Source organism: Lytechinus variegatus, chromosome 1 (assembly GCF_018143015.1).
Source record: "Lytechinus variegatus isolate NC3 chromosome 1, Lvar_3.0, whole genome shotgun sequence".
Classification (NCBI taxonomy): Eukaryota; Metazoa; Echinodermata; class Echinoidea; order Temnopleuroida; family Toxopneustidae; genus Lytechinus; species Lytechinus variegatus.
The window spans coordinates 7,101,919-7,126,312 of record NC_054740.1 but is presented as its reverse complement, the minus strand read 5'-3'; the positions used below and the strand labels follow the sequence as shown (position 1 = coordinate 7,126,312).

The 24,394-nt window shown below is 37.7% G+C and overlaps 1 protein-coding gene across 1 annotated transcript; it reads right to left on the bottom strand.

The window, feature by feature from the left end:
* Positions 1-13,309: 13,309 nt before the first annotated feature.
* LOC121413276 lies at positions 13,310-23,967 on the bottom strand. The gene is made up of 3 exons (XM_041606426.1): positions 23,769-23,967; positions 13,604-14,629; positions 13,310-13,479 (listed from the first exon to the last, which is right to left on the bottom strand). Exons 1-3 carry the CDS (start codon positions 23,965-23,967, stop codon positions 13,310-13,312), a joined length of 1,395 nt encoding a protein of 464 aa, XP_041462360.1.
* Positions 23,968-24,394: the final 427 nt, after the last annotated feature.

Here is a 24,394-nt window from a genome sequence, read left to right as displayed (position 1 = left end):
ATGTATAAAAACTGATATTACAATTTACATGAACAAGGTCAAGGGTTTAGGGTCAAGGAATTTATAGACCATGTTGGGGGAATTAACTTGCCATTGAACATGTTGAAAGCTCAGACATAGACATGAGGGTATATAATCTAGTATCACTGATTTAAGGTCAATGAACATAGTATTTTTAATCATATATGAATAATGATTTTTTTGTGAATTATTCAATAATTTTCAAAGTCGGCACTGGTGCTATATTGAATCGCATAGTTCAGGTGAGAGTGCCGGTGTTCCACTTGTTTCTTTTTGGAAACAGAATGAGCAAAGTAATCGTATTATATATATTAAAGGTCAAGTCCACCCAAGGAAAAGTTGATTGGAATCAATAAACAAAAATCAAACAATCACAACGGTGAAAATTTCATCAAAATTGCAAATGAAATAAGAGTGGTATGACGTTCTAACATTTTGTTTATTTTTAACAAAACAGTGTACAACTCAGTGATGTGCAAATGAGAGTTATGATGTCCCTTACTATTTCTTTCGTTTTTATTGTTTGATTTATACAATATTTCAATTTGACAGATTTGACAATAATTACCAACTTGACTGAACCATAAAATGTCAAAACAATGGAAGTTCCACATGTTTGATAATGTTATTATTGTGAAGGTGACTGTTACCTTAATTTTTATACCCATTTTGTCCTATTTTGCCTTGACACAGAAACTGAGCCTCATAATAGTTATTCAGTTGCTGATATCCCAAAATGGCGGAAACCATGTATCATCTGGCCGACACTTTGAAAAGAGTTCTTGGATTTCTAGATCGGGAAGTGCCTCCAGTGAGAAGAGCTTTTGAAGTCAAGGTTCTGATCTTTGCTGGACTGATCTATAGTGTCCTTCAAATGATCTCGCATATTATTGTCTTTGGAGTTGTCATTTTAAGGAAAGGCGAAATGATGACCAACTCAGATCCTAAATCTAACGTGGAGGTGAGTGACTTGTATCAGCGAATCAAGATTATGGAGAATTCGATGAACTATCGGATGCAGAGTTTGATCACTCAAGTTGAGAGTTTAAGATCTGAAATGGAGGATCAAAGTGGTACCAACAGTCAGATGACATTCGATACTCTCTGGAAAATCTGTGCAATTTGTTTTTTCGCGTATATAACTGCTTCACATCACAATATAAATAGAAAGTTGAACGAACTCTCAAACAAGATGAATACGATGTTGAATATGTCAAGACTCGGACTAGACTATATGTATAAAGACAGACGTGATCCTGATCCAGATGGAATCCAACCCATTCTAAATTCAAATACGAGTATCTCTGATGAAAATATGTGCACCGTTTGCCAAGATCAAAGGAAGGACTGTGTATTACTTCCGTGTAGGCATATGTGCACCTGTACGGGATGTGCAAGGGATATCTGCACAGATTGGGACGGCAAATGCCCTTTGTGTCGTACTACAATTGCAGAATTGATCACTATCTTCACTTGATTGTATTTCTCAATCGTATTTTTATGATTTTATGATTTGAAGGTTCCATCATTCTCTATAATAATAATAATAATATGAAGGAGTTTAATCTCGACCCAAAGCTAGATCACAGACCTGCCTTAGTCTTGATATGCTTGTAACAGGCTTTGCTTTTTTGCATGTTCCCCCCATATCCAAATTTGTTCATTATTATTATATGCTTTATCGTTCAGTAACATAAATTGTGTAATTTGTATGTCTGAGTTATATTACATGTATATACTTTGTGATATCATGGATATGGAAATAAAATGAAATGAAAATGAAAATGAAATATGCTATACCAATATAATTTAGGTCAATTCATGTATCAGTTAAACAATAATATGTTACCACACATATTTAATTCTTCATTTAACAAAAACAAAACCCTTCATAAATATCCCACACGTCAATCCGATGAATTTCATTTACCACCCACCCGTACCATCCTTGCAAAATCAATTTTTACTTTTGAAGGCCCTAGACTCTGGGGAACTATTAATAGTAACATCAAAGAATCTCCAAGCCTTAATTCTTTCAAATATAAGTTCAAAAAAATTATTCAAGAAAACCATTGAATTTAACTCTTCATCACTCAAACTCTTGTATTTTTTTAATCAAACATGTTTATCATGTCACGTACACTTTTACATCTCTTTCGTTTCCCTGTTGATCGGCGAGGTCCGTCTGTGAGTGCTGGGGCTGGATTCTGGAGACCTTTAATCTCTCTTTTTCTTATTTCCTTTTCTATTTTTATTTCCCATTTTTCCTTTTAATTCAACTGGTCATGCTCAAGTCGTTATTTTATTTTTTTATATGCTAAACAACTGCAAGAATATTTATTAGGAGGCTGCACTCTACAAGCTCCGCTTTTTAGCAGCCTCCTCCATTTCCAACCTGATTTGTAATAATCTTGGATATATTTTTTTGTACAGGAATATTTGAAATATGTTTTGTTATTTATATATGTCAACATGTACAGAAGAAACTGTAATTGTCGAAAATGGAAATAAACGAATGAAAATGAAAAATGAAAATGAAATATGCTATATACATAGTATGTGTGCGGGTGAGGGTGTGTTGGACTATATACACCTTATAAAAGGAAGGATAGCTCTCTGGAACTTTAATTTAAGCTACTATAATGAAGCTGTTTAAAAATATAAGCACGTGTTTTTAGAAAATTCTATCAAAATTTTGTTTCAAATCATGATGTCTATATTTTGATGTTAATAGATGCTCTGATGTTTTTATCTTTCTAATGCTTTAAAAAAGTTAGTTTCGTTCATGCTTGAGCGAACACAAGACGTTTTTGTTAGGGGTTAAAAAAAGGCTTGCGCCAAATGCCAGAAAATAAAGAAAATATTGATCATCAGACGTTCTTACTGGTTTTTATTCAATTTGCTTTCATTTCTTTATTTCTGCATCAATTATGTTCATACTTGGTAAATATTTTCATTGGATGATTTTACATATCTGTACATGAGGATAATGAGGTTGAAGGTCGTCTAGGGGTAAAAAGGTCTATGTGGTCATGTCCATCCTTTTTTTTCTTCAACTTGCTCTGATTTCTTTATTTCTACATCAATCATGTTCATACTTGGCACATAATTATGACTCTTGGGTAATACTGCATGTGTATTCATGAGGATGATGGGGTCAAAGGTCGGCTAGGGGTCAAAAGATTATATCGCATATTTCAATTTCAAATAAGGCGAGAGGTGGTTCGCAAACCACCTTGTTTCATTTAAATATTTCATCTTTTAGCATTGAAAATTCTTTCATATTAAGTTAAAAAATGTCAACATAAGCAAGGAGATATCCATTATCAATTGAAGAGCTTGTAATTCATTCATATCCTTTTATTATGTGCAACAAAGGTTATGGTGCATATGAAAGACATGAATCCTATTGCCAAGGGGACATTGATTCCTTGAACAAGTCAAATCGTGTGCCTGACAGGACAATATTAATTCTGACAGAAGGATTCATGTCTTTCAAAGGCACCAAAAGCTTTGCAGCCCACAATGAAAGGATATGATGAAATTACAAGCTATCCCATTAATAATACGAATCCCCTTACTTGGTTTGACATTTTTTGCTTTTACTCATGTAAAAAAAACATTCAATGCTAAAAGATATCATATTTTAAAAAACACCAACAAAAAAATTTAAGGAAATTGATTGATTTGTAAATGGATTTTTGACAGCATAATTCGAAAATTATGGCAGACATAATGAAAAGATTAAAAGGAAGTTTGCTGATTAGCAAGAAGTCTGATGATTAGTATTATCTCATTTTCTACTGTTTGGCGAAAGCCTTTTTTTGAACCCCTCACAAAAGTGTTCCGTGTTCGCTCAAGCATGAACGAAACTGATATTTTCCAATGGCATTTGAAAGATAAGACCTCACATCATCTATAAACAACCGAATATAGACATCATAATTTGAAACAAAATTTTGATAGACTTTTCAAAACTGTCTTTTTTTATACGCACTGTATAATATATAATCTTTATATAACGTCAAAAATGGAAATGTTTAATGAAGAAAACATTAACAAGAAATGTAATAACAACAATGATTAAAAAAAATAATGATATGAGATAACATGATCAAAATGTTCCACTGTGCAAGGAAGCTATATCTGATTTTTAAAAATAAAAAATTAATCGATAAACTACATTACAATGCCGTTATAAAGGTTCTTGTTCATTTCACCGTGTAAAAACGATTATAACGTGAATGAGATGTACTGTGTGGTCACAAAATCAAACATTCCCAGCCTTTTCTCACTCGAAATCTTGTAATAAAAAGAAAAGTTTCACTCAATCAGATAACTTTTCTTAAAGGTTGTTTTGGCCCCTTGGGTACGGGCCATTTAACTGACTAAATAAAATGATATCTAGTTAACTGTCAAGCAATACCGGGATGTACATTACAATGGTATATGTGGCGGACTTTTTGTTTCTACCTCATTGCTTGATTTCATTTTTATCTTTGAGGGCGGCCAGAGCATTTCAATCGGGGGGGGGGGGTGCACTGCGCCGAACGTCCTTGATGTCCTTTGCGCAAGACGTCCTTTGACGTCACATTCCGAGTTAAAGAGGAAATGAAGCGTTATACGACTCATGTAAAGCTTTAACTATTCTCTCTCTCTATACTACTTGTGGCGCCGCCCTTGTTCAGGCCTATCTAGGTTTTCATACAATTTCTTTATTTTCATATATGTTCGAATTAACTATGAGAAGGATTACATACCAATCGAGAGCTCGATATGAAGGAGTGATTTTCATGAAAACAACTTACCCCATATCAATAAAGTTTGTAATAATATGTCTCTGCTATATTCCGTTGGGGTTTTCGCGTTTGGCTACATTAATCTTATTACTAAGCGACTTATTTCTATAATTTTCTCCGGGCAAGGCCCACTTGATATAGGTCTATAGTTACATATTGATTTTTCATTTATTTATTGGAATATAATACACATAAAAATTGACCAGTAGCACATGCTGAAAGGGTCACTTTGCAAAAATTTATGAAGTATTATAACAAGGCAAATGAATGAAAACTACAGTATTTTATATCAAAACTGCACTGCAAAAACTCCGGTGTTGATTTAACACCAGCCCGGAATTATTATGTCCACACCAGAGAAGTATTGAAACAACACCAGTTTGGAATCAAACCGATGCTGTTTTAATACTAATTGGTGTAAACACCTTTCTGGTGTTAGACCAAAACGAAACTGGTGTTGTTTAACACTTCTCTGGTGTGAACACAGCGGCGTAACAAGGGTCGGGGGGGGGAAGAGCCAAAAATATCCCGGTCATATCATGGTATGAACCGGCGTAATGCTGTATGAGGCGACAAATTTGAGAGGGCCAGATATTGCGTATCGAGCAGAATTTATCTTTGAAAAAAAGTAGCGAGCGAGAAAAAAAAACATTTTTAATACAAAAATCCAATTTTGTGATATCCAGAGAATAATATATTTCACCCTTCTCTCTTTCCATTCCCTTTTTTTTGTGTGGTCTCTACGCCACTGTGAACAGGATTTTTGCGGCATAGCGTGAAGAGTAAAAAAAAAAACGAGGGGCGCAGTATGACGCACGTGCTAAAAAAGCTGCTTAATATATGTCCCGAGAGAGCGAAGCGAGAGAGAAAAAAAAATTTCATGAAAATGTAACTTTGAAATATGTAGGAAATTATATTCAGTAAAAAAAAAAACATATCCTTCACTTTTCCTTTGCTTTTTGTTCTTGGTTGTAGAACTTTTGGAGGCCATAGCCCAACCCTACTATTATATACGACAGTGCTATGCGGTTGGGGTCCGGGCGGAGCCCCCGGAACTTCTTGATATCGAAGCCATTTAAACCTCGCAGGTTGCCGCTATATTTAATCAAATATCGCGGGTATATAAAGAATATAGCTTTTGCACAATACATTTATTCAACCCAGTTGCGTAATGAACAAAATATTTTGAGGGTGTACAATATAGCAATGTGCAAATATTTTGCAAAAGTCGCCAGGGAGCAAAGCGAGCTGGAAAAAAGATTGCCCTATTGAAATTAAATTCTAATCATGTCATAATTTTTTTATTCAGTAAATAGCACATTTCATTGTTTCCATTCATTTCGTTCTACGTTGTCTCCTATAATTTATTTCATTTCCTCTTGGGTGTGGAACCAAGCCCCCCCCCCCCCCCCAAGTCTGTACGCCAGTGATTGAACGTAAAGCTTAATGTAGCAAGGGTTTCTATATGGGGAAGTTATAGAGCCATATTTGAAGGTTATAGATGAAGAGCCCCTACTGCGTGGGGTCTGGGGCAAAGCCGCGGTAGCTTATTTGCTTATTTGCATAAAATTTAGCAAGCTTATAGCACAATGTTGTATGCAGTCCATCTTTCTTCCCGCTCTTTATTTTCAATCCTGGGCAGCCTGGTCGTGTTCTTAAATTTTCTTTTCTTGTCCCATTTCATTGTTTTCCAATTTAGATTTTTGACTTATTCCATTCTACCTTCGTTTCCCGCTATTGTTTGCCATTTTGTCATATTTCCCATTATGTTATTGCATTACATAGGCCTATTTCGGAATGATTTGTTCTTTCTCAAATGTTTTTCTTTCGTTCCTTTTCCCGCTTTTCTTCTTTCCTTTTCCGTTAAATTAAAAAAAGATATATTTTATCTTCGTTTTCTTTTCAATTTTCTCTTTCCTTTTTCCCTTTCCCTCCCCCGTCCCCTTTCTTTCTTTCTCCCTCCCTTTTCTCCTTTTCCCGGTTTTTTTTATTTTCCCTTGAAATCCGCCAGGGGAGGGGGCAGCTTGCCCCCCGCCTGTTACGCCACTGTGTGGATGTAGATTCCGGTGGCTGGTATTAAATCAACACCGGAGTTTTTGCAGTGTGCGTCTACTTAAAAAAAAATCTATTCATCACAATAAATAAATGGAAGATTGAGGAAGAGGGGGTAAGCACAGGGGAAGAGAGAGAAAGAGAGAAAGGGGAAGATTGAGAGAAGGGGGGTAGAACTTCGAGAAAAGAAGAAAATTTTGTGTAAGGTAGAAAGAAAAAGAGAAAGTGGTGAAGAGGAGGGGGTGACATAAAGAACATTGAAGGAGACAAAATATTGTCACTTATATGATTGAAACTAATGTACATAAGGACATGAATACCTTATAATACAGTATACGATAAAATTATTTATTTATTCACGTTTTATTTCAACAGCTAGGGTAGCCCTTTCAGTTAGCAACTGATTTCTTCATTGCTATTATTTAACAATGAATGGATGAATGCACCGTTCCAGCAATCCCATGTCCGCTCGGAAAACGCTTACAACCGCTCCACCAAAGTTTGTGAACCGTTTAATCACCGGCCGGGCAACGCTGGCGAAGCAGCGGTTGTCCAGCGTTCAAGATTTCTGCGTTGGCCTAGCGGACCCAAGCGTTCACGAACTTTCGTCTAGCGGTGCCAAACTTTGACTGGGCGTTGTTAGAGCGGTAGTCAACTTTGCCGGAGCGGAAAATTGCCCGCTCCTCACCGCTCGCAATATTTTGAGCAGCTCAAAACTTTCGGAGCGGTAGGAGGGACCATCAGCGGTGGCCGAGCGTATTCGGCGTTGCCTTAACGGAGGCCAACTTTGGTCAAACGATGGTGAACGGTAGCGAGCGATGATAATTTTCTCTCCGCTCCAACAACGCTCGGGCGGTGTGACCAGGCCTTTACACTTGGATTTGAATGAATGTAACATTGTGGTGTTTCTAACAGAAAGAAGGAGATTGTTCCATCTCGAAGAACCGTGAAATTGAAGAGATCTTTTCATGTATTGAGTTTTAAAGCCTGGTCACACCGCCCGAACTTTGTTAGAGCGTTCCTGAGACGGTAGGGAGAGGGGGCCGAATTTCGACAACGCTTGTTACCGCGCACAAAATGGGGGAAGACAATCGAAAACATGGGCGTTGCCTTAGCGGTGGACCGCTGAAGCCGGCGTTGCTTTAGCGTTGGTTTAGCGGTGACGGTAGCGTTGATAGAGCGGTGTTCTGCACAAGCGGGTGTTGGCTAGGCGGGGGTTTAAAGTTGGTTTAGCGGCATACCGCTTTTGACTACGGGCCTGAACGGATCTCTTTGATCGAAGTTCTGATATATTCCAAATGGGCTCTTTACTCCCCATATTTATAGCTAAATGCTGGTCCCGCTTCGACACCTCCATTACAACGCCAAACCAAAGTTCATCGCCAATGGATACTTGATACTTGATGCGATAATTCCTCTTGCAGCTCCAAAAAGCTATACTGGAATGAACTTTGCAATATGTCGTGAAAGATTGGTGTCATAGTGAACATGGTGAAGATTTCTATTTTACAATAAAAGGAGAGTGCGATATGCAAGTAAAAACCTGGATACATCTTAAAGAACAAGAGATCCGGGTGGAGGCTGCAGATTCCTAATGATGGGAAGTGCAGCCTCTTTGAATGCTGGTAGTCCTCTTTTGAATACAACTTCGCCAGGCAGGTGGTTCCATATTAGGATTGTCCTTGGGAAGAAGGAGTATTTGTAGGAATCAATTGACGATTTTGGCAAATCAAATTTCAGTGTATGGTCCTTCCTTGCAAGACATGTTGCCGGAGTGACTATAGCTGGCATTGGCATGTTGACCAGTCGCGCTGCTCCAACGCCCGACACCGTTGCAGCAATTCCGTGTCCGCTCGTAAAACGCTTACAAGCGTTCCACCGAAGTTTGTGCAACGTTTAATCACCGCCCGGGCAAAGCTGGCGTAGCAGCGGTGGTACAGCGTTTAATACTTCTGCCAGGGGCGTAGATAGCGGGGGGGGGGATGGGGGGGATGCATCCCCCCAGAATTTTAGGTGGGGGGATGGTGTGTACAATCATCCCCCCCAGGTTTCTGTGGGGGAAGAAGCAAAACTATACAGTAATAAAGCAATGAATGCTAGTTAAAATCAATCAATAATAATCATAACGTACAGCAATGACAAACATGATCAAAATTGGACTTTTATTCAGAGTCAATCATCTTATATGCATTTACAACTTGCAAGTTTTAAGTAATAACAACTGTCTTGCGTCGTCATATACATTTAAGGATCGTTATTCAGAGTTTCACCAAGTACATTTCCTTATAATAATTATGTATTTGCAAAGGAGATAAGTTCAAAATATTTCATTACAGATTTAAGAAAGTGTCGCTTAATCACTCCCTTTCAGAGCAATTGCTTTCATAACACATTAACACTGTTCAAACGAATTAATAAGAAATTACCTATACACATACACTGACCCTTTTCCCTGCTGGCCATGTCCTCAACCCCTACTTTGCAAAGGAAAGGTGAAAATTTTCAGTCTCTAAGGAGCGAATTAGTAAATGAATGATTTTGGAATGAAAGTGCAAATTTTGGATGGCCTCAGTGATATCCGAGGTTTTTTTCACTCAATATTCACTCTTTCATATATTCACTCCTTAAAGAGTGAACTATTTCACTAATTTGTACTTTGCGCTTTTCAAAGAAGGTAGAATCATCCAATATATAGATATGCCTTAATTCACGAAGGCAGATTGAATCAATCCATGGATAAGATTTATTTATGGTCTAAGATCACAGAACAAGCCTAACTCGACCCTCAGCGTGTTCATTGTCGGACCTTTGACAAAAAACATAATCATCTCGCGCATTTACGCGATAAAAATTTGACTAATTTCTAGACAAGATTCAATTCAACCTTGTGAATTTCGGTCAATGTATTTCAATCAAGCCTTTGTAATCATGGTAATTTTAAACAGAATGTGCTTATCATTTTAGTGTCCGCATATCTGCACGTGGGTAAGAAATATAATGTTGAGCTTTTTTATTTTACCCCTATTACTATAATTGTAATTAATATTTTTTAGTCATTTGGCTGTTTATTTGTTTATTCCTTTAGTTGTTGATTCATTCGTTTGATCATTAACAATATCGCTACTTTTAAAAGAGTATACTACTATACTAGTAAAATAAGGAATACTAGTTATTCTAGATCATGTTTAGCAGGACTGTCATGACCAAGATGATAACTATAGACATCCGACAAATGACATTTCTCTTATGATCATCTTTACTCATTGTCATTAATCAAACAAAAGATACATACAAAAGATGTATGTATGTATATATAAATATATATAATATATACATATATATATATATATATATATATATAAAGTATGACCCAGCTAGGGATCACCCCCCCCCCCCCCAGGTCTAAGGACCTGTCTACGCCACTGACTTCTGCGTTGACCCAGCGAACACAAGCGTCCGCAAACTTGTGTCTAGCGGTGCCAAACTTGTTGGAGCGATGATGAACTTTGCCGGAACGGAAAATTTCCCGCTCCTCACCGCTCGCAATATTTTGTGCAGCTCAAAACTTTCGGAGTGGTATAGGGTCCATCAGCGGTGGCCGAGCGTATACGGCGTTGCCTTAATGGGGGCCAACTTCTGTTAAACGGTGGTGAACGGTAACGAGTGGTGATGAATATTTTTCACCGCACCAGGAACGCTCCAGCAAAGTTTTGGCGGTGTGAAAAGGCTTTTAGTTTTGGGTATATAAAGAGGAGAGATTAGAGCATAACGTGGATGTATCTGAGGGGTTATTAACTGTTTAAAGGGAAATGAAACCTTTGGAACAAAATTAATAGGCTTGTGTAGAAACAGAAAAATCAAAGAATAAGAATAAAGAAAGTTTGAGAAAAATCAGACAAATAATGAGAAAGTTATGAGCATTTGAATATTGCAATCACTAATGCTATGGAGATCCTCCCATTGGCAATGCGACAAGGATGTGTGATGTCACTGATGAACAACTTTCCCTTTGGTGGACTATGAAATACCCTCAAAATGTCTCTTTTTGCTTTTTCTTTTGATGATACAAACTCTTTATCCATGGTGTATTCTTAAAAAATATGTATTACATGCCCTCATGTAGAAAGAACACATGATCTATGGATAGATGTGATAAAAGAGGCAATTCAAGTGAAATATAAACTAAAGTACATGTAATGTGGAAAGTTGTTCACAAGTGACATCACACATCTTTGTCACATTGCCAATTTGCTATCTCCATAGCATTAGTGATCGCAATATTCAAATGCTCATAACTTTCTCATTATTTGTCCGATTTTTCTCAAACTTTTGTTGATCTGTTTCTTTGATTTTTCTGTTTTCACACAAGCTATCTTGTTCCAATGGTTTCATTCTCCTTTAAGATACTTATGGGCGAGCCCGTTAATTACCTTATTCATAAACACACAAAATTGGTAATCGACTCGTTGTATGACCGACTGCCAGTTTAATTGACTGATACCCCTTCCATAGTGAGAGCCGAAGTGGAGTTAGTCCGGAGTCCAGGAGGAGTTACTCCACTTTGGAGGGCAATATGAAAATTCTGAGATTAGTTCGATCCGGATTCAAAGCGGAGTACTCAACCCACTTCGAGAAGAGGGTTACAAACGGAGTTACTCCGCACCGGAAATGCGGTATGCACTTGTCGCTGTGATCTCGCCACACCTATGGCGCGAACTCGCTTGGAAACCATGGCAGCGACTGCGGATACACCGCTGCCATGGCTGCGATACTTGCCAATATGAAAGGCGGTTTAAAGTCGGTCCGCAGTACAAGCGTATAAACTCAATCCGGAGTTATTCCGGAGTAGCTCTACTTCGCCTTCAGTATGAAAACGGTATCAGTAATGTTGTGTGAGGAGTAAACAAAAGTCCGCATTTAAACCAAAACGTGCATATCTGTTTTGCAGACGTTGTAATTTAGAAGTAAAACACTGAGAAGATTTTCCCCATAATACCAAGCCATATAATCAATATAAGACTATATGTAAAGCATGATCAAAACCTTTTGAGGTAGATAAATATTGTTTGATTGTCGTATAATTCAAAGTTACAAAAAGAAAAATTCTGATATATATCATATATTCAACATGAGAATTATTCACATATATACATCGCCATGTACACTCTAAATTACAGGGATTTAAAATAAGTCTACATGGACTATTGTTAGGGACCAATCGAATTCCGGATTTAGTTTGAATCCTTAAGATTCATTTTTAAATCTCGAAAGATTTAAATTTAAATCATTTGAGATTTAAATTTAAGTCTTTAGGATTAAAACTAAATCCAGAAATCGATTTGTCCCTATCTACAGTCCATCTGGACTTATTTTAAATCCCTGTGATTTAGAGTGTAGATGAGACACAAGGAGGTTCAACGTTTAACTGTCAGTGGCTTGCCCATTTCACAAGAAATTCCACCGTGAGCACATATTGAATTGCTAGTTTCAAATTTTCTCACCAAAACCAATATAGCTTTTTCGCTGATAAAACCCCGGATATTCCTTATTCAGAGTAATTGTAAACATAATCTCTTTCTCTCCTCAGTAAAATATTTAAAAGGAAAACGTATGAATGTTGCTGGTTGGTTCTGTAAATATAAAAACATCTTTATTTTCCGAGCAATAAACCCGATAATGATAACTCGTTCAGTTACGTGGTTTGTATTTTATTGGTCTAAAATTGATCTACTTCTCAGTTAGTCTAATGCCGCATGATGGACCCTTTAACTACTACCAATTTGGTCTGGTTGCCGTATGTTACAGATTACACTTACTCTGATACCCACTTAGCCTAATGCCCAGTTAGTCTAATTTCCACTTCGTCTACTTATACACCTTTTTATTTTGCCAACTGAAAATTTGGTTTACACCCCGCTCGTCAAATCATATAGACTGTGTGGTGTTGGACCAAGCGGATATTAAACGAAATGGAGGTAACCTGACTGGAAATGGAAAATGGGCTGAATGGAAATTAGAGCAAATGGTCGGTACGGACTGATAGTAGACTAGGAATTTGCCATAACATGCAGAATGAGACTAAACGGGAAAAGCGGTTGCATAGACAAATTGGCGATTTAATAAAAAAAAAGTTTATTATCAGGCTATCATCGCCTGGCAGCAAAACACATTCACATCGAACAAAATTCGAAAATAGTTGTTCAAATAGGTCTTTAATAAAGTGAAAAGGGACTACTAACTGCAATAATCAGCGAACCACGGACAGCATCCGTTATTTTAGGCTTGTCCTTGTTTTTTTTATGTGACTTCCATGTGTAAGTCCTCGGTTGCCGGTGAGGGCCATAAGAATTAAGTGCACCTTTTTCTCCTCATTCGCATGCATAAACAGTGAAGTCTGTCTGGCGCTGACTCTAGATGGGGGAGTGTATTCCAATTATTCATTCTCCTTTAACATTTTCGATATCCATATCCTGATTGGTCGACGAGTTCGGTTGATCTTGTCTTTTTACCATTCTTACTGGTAACAAGAGGGGAAACGTCAACACTTCACCCAATGCAAGGACCTTGAACGAGGCATCATAAGATGAAAATACTTCTGCTATCTCTCCTGAGTTAGATATAGAAAAAAGTTGGATATGAGAAATCTGTATTAATCCTTACAGTCTTTTCTAGATAACGTGTCAAAATATATAGAATTCTTTGACATACATGTAGAAACAACTCGAACCTACCTGTTGTGTATCCTCCTAAGAACACTGCTATGCCACCAACTACTTCCAGGAAGGCCATGGACATCGCCAAATGATCTGCAGAAACCCTATCTCGTATTACCAGATGCCCCAGGTTACTTCTAGCTGAAGTAGACAACCCTGTGCAAAATGCTGTGAACATCATGGCAAATAGGTTCGAAATGCACGCATCAGTCACCAGAGCAAGGGCATTCAGGATGATCATGAATAAAAACATGTCAATGGGACGTACCAACTTATGGGTGAGAAAAGCCACAGCGACTCTTCCAAAGACACCTCCAAAGGCAGCACATGATGTCAAGAGACTGATGTTTTGGATGGAGAGTCCTCGCTGGAGAGCTTGTGGAACCAGAAAAGAGACCCACCCACAGGTGACATACTGCACTGCAGCAAATGACAGAAAGATGAACAGAGAAAGGGGGTCTGCATAAATGAGCGTGCCACGGTACCATTTCTGGATAGTTCCAACGCCTGCTGTCCAGGAACGACTACTAGGATTGCATCCATAACTCCTTAGGTTTTTGTCAAAAATACTATCGTATTCGTGTTTATACTCATCTGCGTCCAAAGAAGTCAACAATGAATCTCGATCACTGGCAAAACTGCCTTCGTTTGTCTGATCGGCTTCCTCGCATTGATTCTGATGACATGTCGAATTCATCTCCTCCTTTTGAAGTTCATTAATTGAAGCATGATGACCGGAAGTGACGTCTTGTATCGCATCGTCAGTGGGAATTTCCTCCAAAGGCATCTTGAAAGCCATCAGACAAGGGACCTCATGAAACATCACACCAGCAAGGATCAGAAGAACTCCTCTCCATCCGTAAGCTATCAAAAGCTCTTCTGCAAAAAAGGGGTAGATGACCATTCCCACAGAGTATCCGCATGAAGACAGACTGTAAAGGAGGTTGAAGTTATCATTTGCAAGTTCACTTAGTAACAGCAAGCAAGGCATTCGAACTATAGCGTTCCCCAGACCTGTGACCGATGCAAGCAAAGGGTACAAACCTATGTTGTTTAAAATTTTCCAAATACCGGAGTTGAATTTGAATAATGTGATATGGTTGCAAGTTATTGTTTAAAATAATCATGATAATAAGCCGACTATTAATCCTATGGCACTTCGAGTGACATATGATTGAACTGAAAGGGATTTTTTTTTGCACTTCGCAGCCAAAAGCAAAATTGTGTACAATTTACAGATTTATAATCATGCCAGTACAACGAGTAAAACAACAACAATTATGAAATAATAACAGTAATATATGTAACTCAATATAAATAGTGAACGTACATACTAAGGTTTATTTCCAATTCGTCTAACATGTCTAAAGCTAATTTGTCCAATTGCCAACTCGTCTACTATCATTTGGTATACCATCAGTTAGTCCACTCACCACATGGTCTACTTCCATAAAGTATACCATTCCGTCTAATAACCAGTTGGTCCAAAAGCCATTTAGTCCATATGCCATTTGGTCTAATTGGACTATAAAGTGTTATTTTGTGCAAAATGAATGAAAAGAAAATGAGTATTAGACCAACTGGTTATTAGACTAAAAGGTCATAGACGAACTGGTGATTAGACGAAGTGATGATTGGACCAAATGGTAGTTAGACGAAATGTAGATGGGTGGAATGGCATTAGACTAAAATAAAGTTGGTAATTTACCCATACTCAAACGAAAAGCTAAAGTAAAACGGGAAAGTGGTGGTGGTGGTAGGATGCATTAGTAAGCATCCTGATTTAAAAAGAAGAGTAGTGGGATTAAAGTAGGTGACAAATACCAGGAGGAGTCTGGGGACATGGCCCTGGGAAGCGGGGGTCCTATAGGCGTGTTGAAACACCCCCAAGATTTTGATTGGGGTACTGCGTGTTTTATTTTGCATAGGCAGCACCTCCAGAAAATGTAGTAGGTATGATCAATTGCCCAAATGTAACCAACATAACATTTTGTAGAAAAACTTTTTTTTCTTTTGCTTGTAAAATCTATCGGGACTGAAACCACCTTCATTTTGTAGTGACCCTTTTTCTTCTAATTCTTCTTCCTCTTTTTTTTTTTGCTTGTCGAATTTGCTTCAGCACCCCTAGTAAAAAAAACCGTTCCCATGGTCCTGTCCGAGGATGAACGAGCTGTCAAATTCAGTGTAAATTTCCAGCCAAGGATCATTAAACCCACTTACAAACCATTCCACCAGAACAATGAAATTGATCATTCAAATCCACTGCCCTGGCAGAACAGACAAAACGCAATTGAGTAGAATGCTTAAGATATCATTTACTATACATTTTTATTTTTTCTACATTTCTGTGGGACAAGCATGGACAAGTGTGGGTCGATCATGATCCTGCAATGTCCCACCCCTTGGTGCCGCCACTGGGCAATTTGTACTGGCGTTGGCTTGAGCTGATATATTGGAATATTTCGTCAGTTTAACCTGTACAAATAGTCTTCGTAACCTACCCATGCAATCATTCAAACATTAATATAAAAGGGTCTAGTATAATATACAGTTCGTATATTGAAAAAAAGAAGGGGAGTGTACACTTTGAAAAAATCCAATAAGATGAAAAATTTGGAAGTTTTATCAAACTTTATTTTATTTGTCTTTTTAAGCGAAAGATGTCGACAAAAGTATAAACTTGAGTGATAGAACACATGCACTTACATTTAAAAAGTTCAATGACGTCCACATAAAAATGGAAAGTTACATGGACTAGAGTGACTTAAAAGTCATAAAAGGCCCATGCATTTTAACAAAGAAGATTGATTTATGATATTATTTTCTCGTCTAACATTTCTCCTCCCCCCAGCACATCCCCATCAAGCTCCACCGCCCCCGCCCCCCCCCCATTCCTATATGATCGCCATTGTGACGTATCTCCTATAATTTGCATTTAACTGTGAAACGCATAATTTCTTGTAATTCGTTTTTTGCCTTTTCTCTTTAATGTCATGCTTGAGAAAATGTGGAAAAATATGCGGGAAATACATATAAAATGAAAACCCCTTGTATGTAATCAAGAACAAGTGGAATGCCTCTGGCCGTCTCACCTGCATCACGCGATTCAACATAGCAGCATTGCTGACTTTGAAAACTACTATAACTCGCACAAGATGTTCAGTGATACTTGGTTACTCTTATTTCCACGTTTTATTAACTAGACCAATGCACTTACAGAGATAGGATGGTAATTCAACAAATACCCCCAATGTGGCCAAAATTAATTGACCTCACATGACCTTTGACCTTGATCATGTGACCTGAAACTTGCACAGGATATTCAATGATACTCGATTACTCTTATGTCCAAGTTTCAAAAGTCATATCAATAAACTTGCAAAGTTATGATGGTAATTCAACAGATACCCCCATTATGGCCAAAGTTCATTGACCTTTGACCTTGGTCATGTGACCTAAAATGCGCACAGGATGTTCAGTGATACTTGATTACTCTTATATGTCCAAGATTTATGAACTAGTCCAACATACTTTCAAAGTTATGATGGTAATTCAACAAATACCCCCATTCGGCAAAAGTTCATTGACCCTAAATGGCCTTTGACCTTGATCATGTGGCCTGAAACTTGCACAGGATCTTAAGTGATACTTGATTATTATTATGGTCAAGTTTCATGAATCAGATTCAAAACCTTTTAAAGTTTTGATTGTAATTCAACAGATACCCCCAAATCAGCCAAAGTTCATTGACCCTAAATAACCTTTGATCTTGGTCATGTGACATGAAACTCACGCAGGATGTTTGATGATACATGATTGATCTTATGTCCAAGTTTAATGAACTAGGTCCATATATTTTCTAAGTTATGATGATATTTCAAAAACTTAACCTCAGGTTAAGATGTTGATGTTGATTCCCCCAACATGGTCTAAGTTTATTGACCCTAAATGACCTTTGATCTTGGTCATGTGACATGAAACTGTAATAAGATGTTCAGTAATACTTGATTAACCTTATGGCCAAGTTTCATGAACTAGGTCCATATACTTTCTAAGTTATGATGTCATTTCAAAAACTTAACCTCAGGTTAAGATTTGATGTTGACGCCGTCGCCGTCGGAAAAGGAACGCCTATAATTTCACTCTGCTATGCAGGTGAGACAAAAACGTTGGAAATGTACGAAATAAATTTTGTTTACTTGATCATTTCATTTGAAACCTCTAGATCCAGCTGTCACAAACAACCTGAAGTTATCCTACCTGAGCTTAAAACATTAATTTCAGTAGCAAGGTTGTTCAAACAAGATGTATTGTATCATTTTTATTACCATGAATAAAAAAATGCAAAGGTCAATGGTCAATTTGTTTTACTGCTTTTCTTTCTTATTACAGCGTGAAATTTAGCAATTTTGAATAAATCAATTTCTGCTAGCTTTACATAAGCGGAAAGTGCTCACTCATTGTAATTTTCAATTAAATTCAACCACAGTTTATTGCCAAAAAACAAACCAAAACATTTTTGATAGTCATAGACTAAATTGCACATTTCACAATATGCTATTGAAAGAAGACGTATGTATTACGATTTAGCAAGAAAAAAAAACTTACTAGAAATGGCAAACCCGGCAAATAAAAGAGACTTTCTGGTTGAAAGTGATGTGAGAATAACACAAACTGGGCTTGTGATGGCTCCTACCGTCATGAACAGACGAGGATGATGATGGCATCTTTGATACAGTACTATGACAACAGGACCTAGACCATATAACGATTTCAAAACTTGCATTGAAGACCACAGGAAGGGATCTAAGAGATGCCATTTGAATCAACACTGTTAGAAAATTTATCCTTGAAAAAAAAGAAGATCCTGCAGCAAAGTTTCGAGAACACCTGTAATCTTACCAGATTGCGTAGTCTTACAGAAAATTGGTATTTGGTGTATGCAATCTTACAAATTTCCTGAAATAAAACATCTTTTCCCCCTTTTTAACAGACCTGTTCTGTTAAATTGCAGAAAAGTTCCTGTTTTATGAATTTACAGAATGATTCTGTTATTGCTTTCTGCAAAATCTTCTTTTTTCTGTAAAATCACGGTTTTTTTAACAGTGAACAGAGAAAAATCAAACAAGAATGATAAAGCTGAAAATTTTCATCAAAATCGGATGTAAAGTAAAAAAAAGTTATGACATTTAACAATTTCGCTCACTTTATACAAAACATTTAAATGCACAACTCACTGATCTGCAAATGAGAGAAGCGATGATGTCCCTCAATATTTCTTGTGTTTTTATTGTTTGAATCATACAATACTTAATTTTTTACATGTTTGACAAGAACGATCAATTTGACTGAACCGTAAAACGTTAAAGCAATGGTAATTTCGTATGTTCATGGAGGGATATTACTTGTTTCACATATAGTAATAAGAAGAAAATTACAATTTTTTACATAATGAACAAGTGGAGTACAGCAGTGCTGACTTTGAAAACTACTATAACTATTCACAAAAACACCATTATCCACATTTTATAAACTAAATTTTTATCTCTAAACGTTGAAAGTTATGACTGCAATCTAATAATTACCTCGAAAATGGCCAAAGTCAGTTTCCACGAATCAAATCCATAAACTTTTAAAGTTATGATGGTAATTCAACAAATACCCCCAACTTAGCCAAAGTTCATTGACCATAATTGAGCTTTGACTTTGGCCATGTGACCTGAAACTCGCACAAGATGTTCAGTGATACTTGATTACCCTTATGTTCTATGAACTAGACCAATAAACTTTCAAAGTTATGATGGTAATTCAACATTTACCCCCAACTTGACCAAAGTTCATTGACCTTTAAATGACCTTGATCACGTGACTGAAAACTCAGGCAGGCTGTTTATTTATATGTGATTACCCTTATGGCCAAGTTTCATGAACTAGGTTCATATATTTTCTAAGTTATGACATTTTAAAACTTAGGCTAAGATTTTGATGTTGATTTCCCCAATAAGTTCTTTGACCCTAAATGACTTTTGACCTTGATCATGTGACCTGAAACTCAAGCAGGATGTTAAGTAATACTTGATTAACATTATATCCAAGTTTCATGAAATAGGTTTATATACTTATTAAGTTTTGCTGTCATTTCAAAAAGTGTTGACGCCGCCGCCTTCGGAAAAGCGGCGACTATAGTCTCCCCCTGCTATAAGTAGGTGCGACAAAAAACTTTATCGATTATGCATCGTAATTTAATTCGATAGCATTGGATAGGTTGAACTTTGAGATATAATTGTCAGTAGCTCTCTAATATTCAATTACTAAGTGTGCAAAGTAAGTTCATAAACGACTATCATATACATTTCTGAGAGAGGACACTATATTTGAATTCATATCCCAAAGGTCTAAAAAATTGGCATATTCAAATCCCAATGGATAAAAAATTCAATCAATAATTATTATTACAATTTTGTGATAATACAAGGTTCGTTGAATAGAGTTCAAATTATTGGTTACACTTCGTAATTCCGAAGGTCCGTAATTCCGAAGGTTCTTTATTCCGAAACACGTAAATTGCCTATACCTCGATGTTCGTTAATCCGAAAACGTAAAAGGGTTCGTTAATCCGAACATTTGTGGCGTTATTCCGAAGGTTCGATTATCCGAAAACGAAATAAGGTTCGTTAGTACGAAAACTAAATGATTAACGAACCTTATTTCGTTTTCGGACTAACGAACCTTCGGAAGAACGAACCTTATTTCTTTTTCGGATTAACGAACCTTCGGAACATCGAACCTTATTTTGTTTTCGGAATATCGAACCTTCGGAACAACGCCACAAATGTTTGGATTAACGAACCCTTTTACGTTTTCGGATTAACGAGCATCGAGCTATAGGCAATTTACGTGTTTCGGAATTACGAACCTTCGGAATAAAAAACCTTCGAAATTACGAATTGTAACCGTCCGTTATACATGTTAGAATGATATTTTGTGCTTCATAAAGATGCTCATATAAGTCCATGGATCAACGGCTCACTGATCCAGTGACGGATCGAAATAAAGCACCCCCTTCCCCCCCCCCCCTTCACTTGAGAGCCATACAAAAATGTTTTTTCGGGGAATATGTTGTGCATACGGAAGTGAAGGCTTTTTTGGGGGAGGGGGCTTGTCATATTTTTCCTGACATGAATCACCATTAATTGGTAGTGAAGACCTTCGGGGGATATTTATTAGTTTCTGTTAAAAAAATGTACCCCCGCCCTTTTGAAATATCACGGGTCCGCCCCTGCACTGATCAGAGGCGCAATTTTACGCACGACCAGTGATTTTTTTTTTGCTTAATCACAATCGAAATATTTTGTATCACATCAGCTAACATTGAAATCCAACTGTGTTTCATTCAGAATAAAATTTTCCTTGTCACACAAGCAAGTTCATTCAAAGTTTATGATTTTGCCAAGCTTTGATTAGGAAAATTGAATATGTACTCTAATTTCATTAAAATAAGGTGAAATCTGCTCATTTAGCACAAGGAAGACATGTCAAGGATCGTTAAGTGTAAGCAAAGTTGTGCATAATTTGCGAACAGTTTTGTGAAACATCCCTCAGCAGGGCCCTACGGAACGATTTTTTTACAGGGGTGCTGATGTAAATTCAACAAGCAAAAAAGGGGGGGGGGTCACATCAAAATTAAGGTCGTTTTAAGAAATTCGACAAGTAAAGAAAAAAAAGGAGTTCACTGCAAACTGAAAAATATTTTGACCCAGATTAATTTGAGAAGCAAAAAATGAATAAAAGAGGGTTTCAATACAAACTGTAGCTCATTGAGCTGAGCTTACATTTCTCCATTTACATGATTTTGGCACACCTACCAGAATTCCAGGGGTGCTGCTTATGGAGCAGGGGCGGATCCAGGATTTTCCAAAAGGGGAAACATTTTCAAGAGGAAAATTTGACAAGCCAAAAAAGAAAGGTGTTAACCAAAAAATATTGACATTTCGCCCACGAAAAAAATTACTTCAGTTTCAAAGGGGTGGGGGCATGCACACTTGTGTTTTAAGGATTTTTTACATTACAAATTTTAATTGTGCCTCCTGGATCCGCTAGTGCTATAGAGAATAATCCTCACAGCATCCCGTTTCCCTGAGCCATGCCCTCAGAGGAGTCTTTGAAAAAAATTGTTTCTATGCATTCATTCCAGTCTATTACAAAGGAAATCACCGTCGCTCCTGAATTTAATTTTCCTGGCAGAAATTTTTTATTGATACTTTTCAAGTTCTTTTGATAGAAGAATTCGACTTCAGAGCACTGTTCACTTATGGCGGCTACAATAGAATGACAAACCAGAGGAGGCGATCCTGGGGGCCGGGGGCACAGTGCCCCCCCCCCCCCTCTTTGAAGCACTGAAAAGTGCCCTTTTCATAAAGAAAACGTGTACTGTGCCCCTTTCATAGGGAGAGGACCTTATTTAGATGTTACTAAGTGCCCTTAATTCTCGAATTAAGTGCAATTGTTTTTAAAATTCCCCTTCATGGACTTGTCCTGTGCCCTTTTCACCTGAGAACTGGCCCATTTTATGTGTAAGCAAGTGCCATATCTCTTATCAGTGCCAAATTATACACGCAAAAAATCACCCTCACGAATGTGTTCTCTGTCCCTTTTGCCTTAGAATGACCCGTTTTTTGCAAGTGTCCTTTTGCCATCTTAAGGCTGGTCACACCGCCCGAGCGTTGTTGGAGCGGTAGGGAGAGGGGTCGAATTTCGCTCACAAAATTGGGGACAAAATAAAAAACAAAAATCGAAAACAAAATAAAAACAATCGAAATCGAAAATGGTGAATGGGAGCGAGCGGTGATGATTTTTTTCTCTCCGCTCCACGACCGCTCCAACAACGCTCGGGCGGTGTGACCATGCCTTTATATAGGTGCCCTTCCTCGTATCAGTGCCCCATTTTACCAAAGAAAGGTGCCCTCGCAAACGTGTTCTATGCCCCTTTCACCTGAGGAGGACCCGTTTTCTATGTGAGTAGGTACTCCCTTGCCTTCTTGTAAGTGCCCTTTTTCAAATTGATCAGTGCTCCTTTTTTACCCAAGAAAAGCGTCCCTTTTACCTGAGAAGGATCCGTTTTATGCCCTTATAGCAAGTGCCCCTTCGCTTTCTGATAGGTGCATGCCCTTTCTCGTATCATCAGTGCCCCCTTTTTACATAGAAAATGTGCCCTCATGAACGTGTTCTGTGCCCCCTTTCAACCGAGAATGTGTTGACGGGCGCCCCTTTGTCTTCTCATAGATGCCTCTTCTTCACATCAGATAAGTTATCCTGAAAAAACCCCACTCTTTTCGTGCCCGATTAGCGTCCGGTTTCTTTATCTATAGCGCCGTTCTGCTTCCTTCTCTTCTGCAAGTGCATAATGAATGAAAAAACTTGTAAAATTATATAAATATTACGTGTCTTAGGTTTCATGATTCATGTGAGTGGAGTAGATAAGCCACTTTTTTCTTTGTTTTTAGATCACCCCCCCCCCCCCCCCCCCGTTATTTTGAAAACTCACAGTTTATTTTACTGCAGATTTTGACACAATATTCACCAAAAGTATGCACAAAATCCTTCAACTTCACCGGACAAAATGCAAAACGCCTCAAAAGTGATAAGCTTGGTCCCTTCGACCTCTCGCTTTCATTTTTTCCAATAGGGTTACGTTTGCTGCCACCCCCCCCCCCCCCGCAAATAAAATACTTCATACGGCCATGTTTACGATTCGAAAGAAAATGTGCCCTTTTTTCCTGTGCCCGATCCCTACTTTAAACTTCGCTTCGCCGCCCCTGAACAAAACAAATTATGATAATAACGATTGTCATTCATTCGATCTGTGTTTACAAAGTAAATGAATGTTCTGAATTAGATATCAGAACTTACTAATATCATACGACGTTTCGACGAGAATTTACCTTTTTCAGGTAATAGAATTTCTGATTCATAAATTTCAATTGGAAGAGCAAAAGAACATTCAATGTATTATGCAATTATTCAGATTCATTACCATGACAGTTCATCAATTATCCTTTGTATGCATATCTAAAAGCCCCAAGTTAGAAACCACCATAAAACAGTACCCCCAATTTTCGACTTCTCAGGTTCATGATTTTTAGTTTTGTTTTTCTGATCGGGTAGGTGTTAAAGAGACACTTACTTGCTACATTGCCAATGGAGATAAAGAGTCCTAGAGCAATGCCTAGATCTGTAGCAGTCATCTGGAGATCTCTGGACACGTCCTGAAACAGAATACCCATAGCCTTGATCAAACCGATCTTGCTACAGCTATCCAAGAACAACACAAGAACCAAAGGGAAACAACTGGTTTTCAGAGCACTTGAACAATTCCTGGCCATGATTACAGTGATCTGATTATCATGGAGACGGATTTGATGTTCGTCGGACCGTTGTTTCAGACGCCGGAATACAACCTACGATATGCAGTCACCAGTGGCGTAACTACGGGGGGCATGGGGGGCACGTGCCCCCCCCCCCCAATCGGCTGGCCCCCAAAAAACGGGGGGGGGGAGAAAAAGAGGGACAAAGTGATGGATACGTAGTGAGAAGGAAGAAATTATTGTTAATTATGTTATGTTATATTATAATTATATTGTGTTATATTTCATGAAAATAAAAAAAATATAACCATATGAAAAATAATTTGCTCAGGGCCTTTGTCTTCATTGTTCCTAATACTCGCATTGTCTGTTTGACGAGATATATAATCCTGTTGTACTAAAACCTCCCGTTTTCAAGTCAATATACACCAAATATATTTCCTCG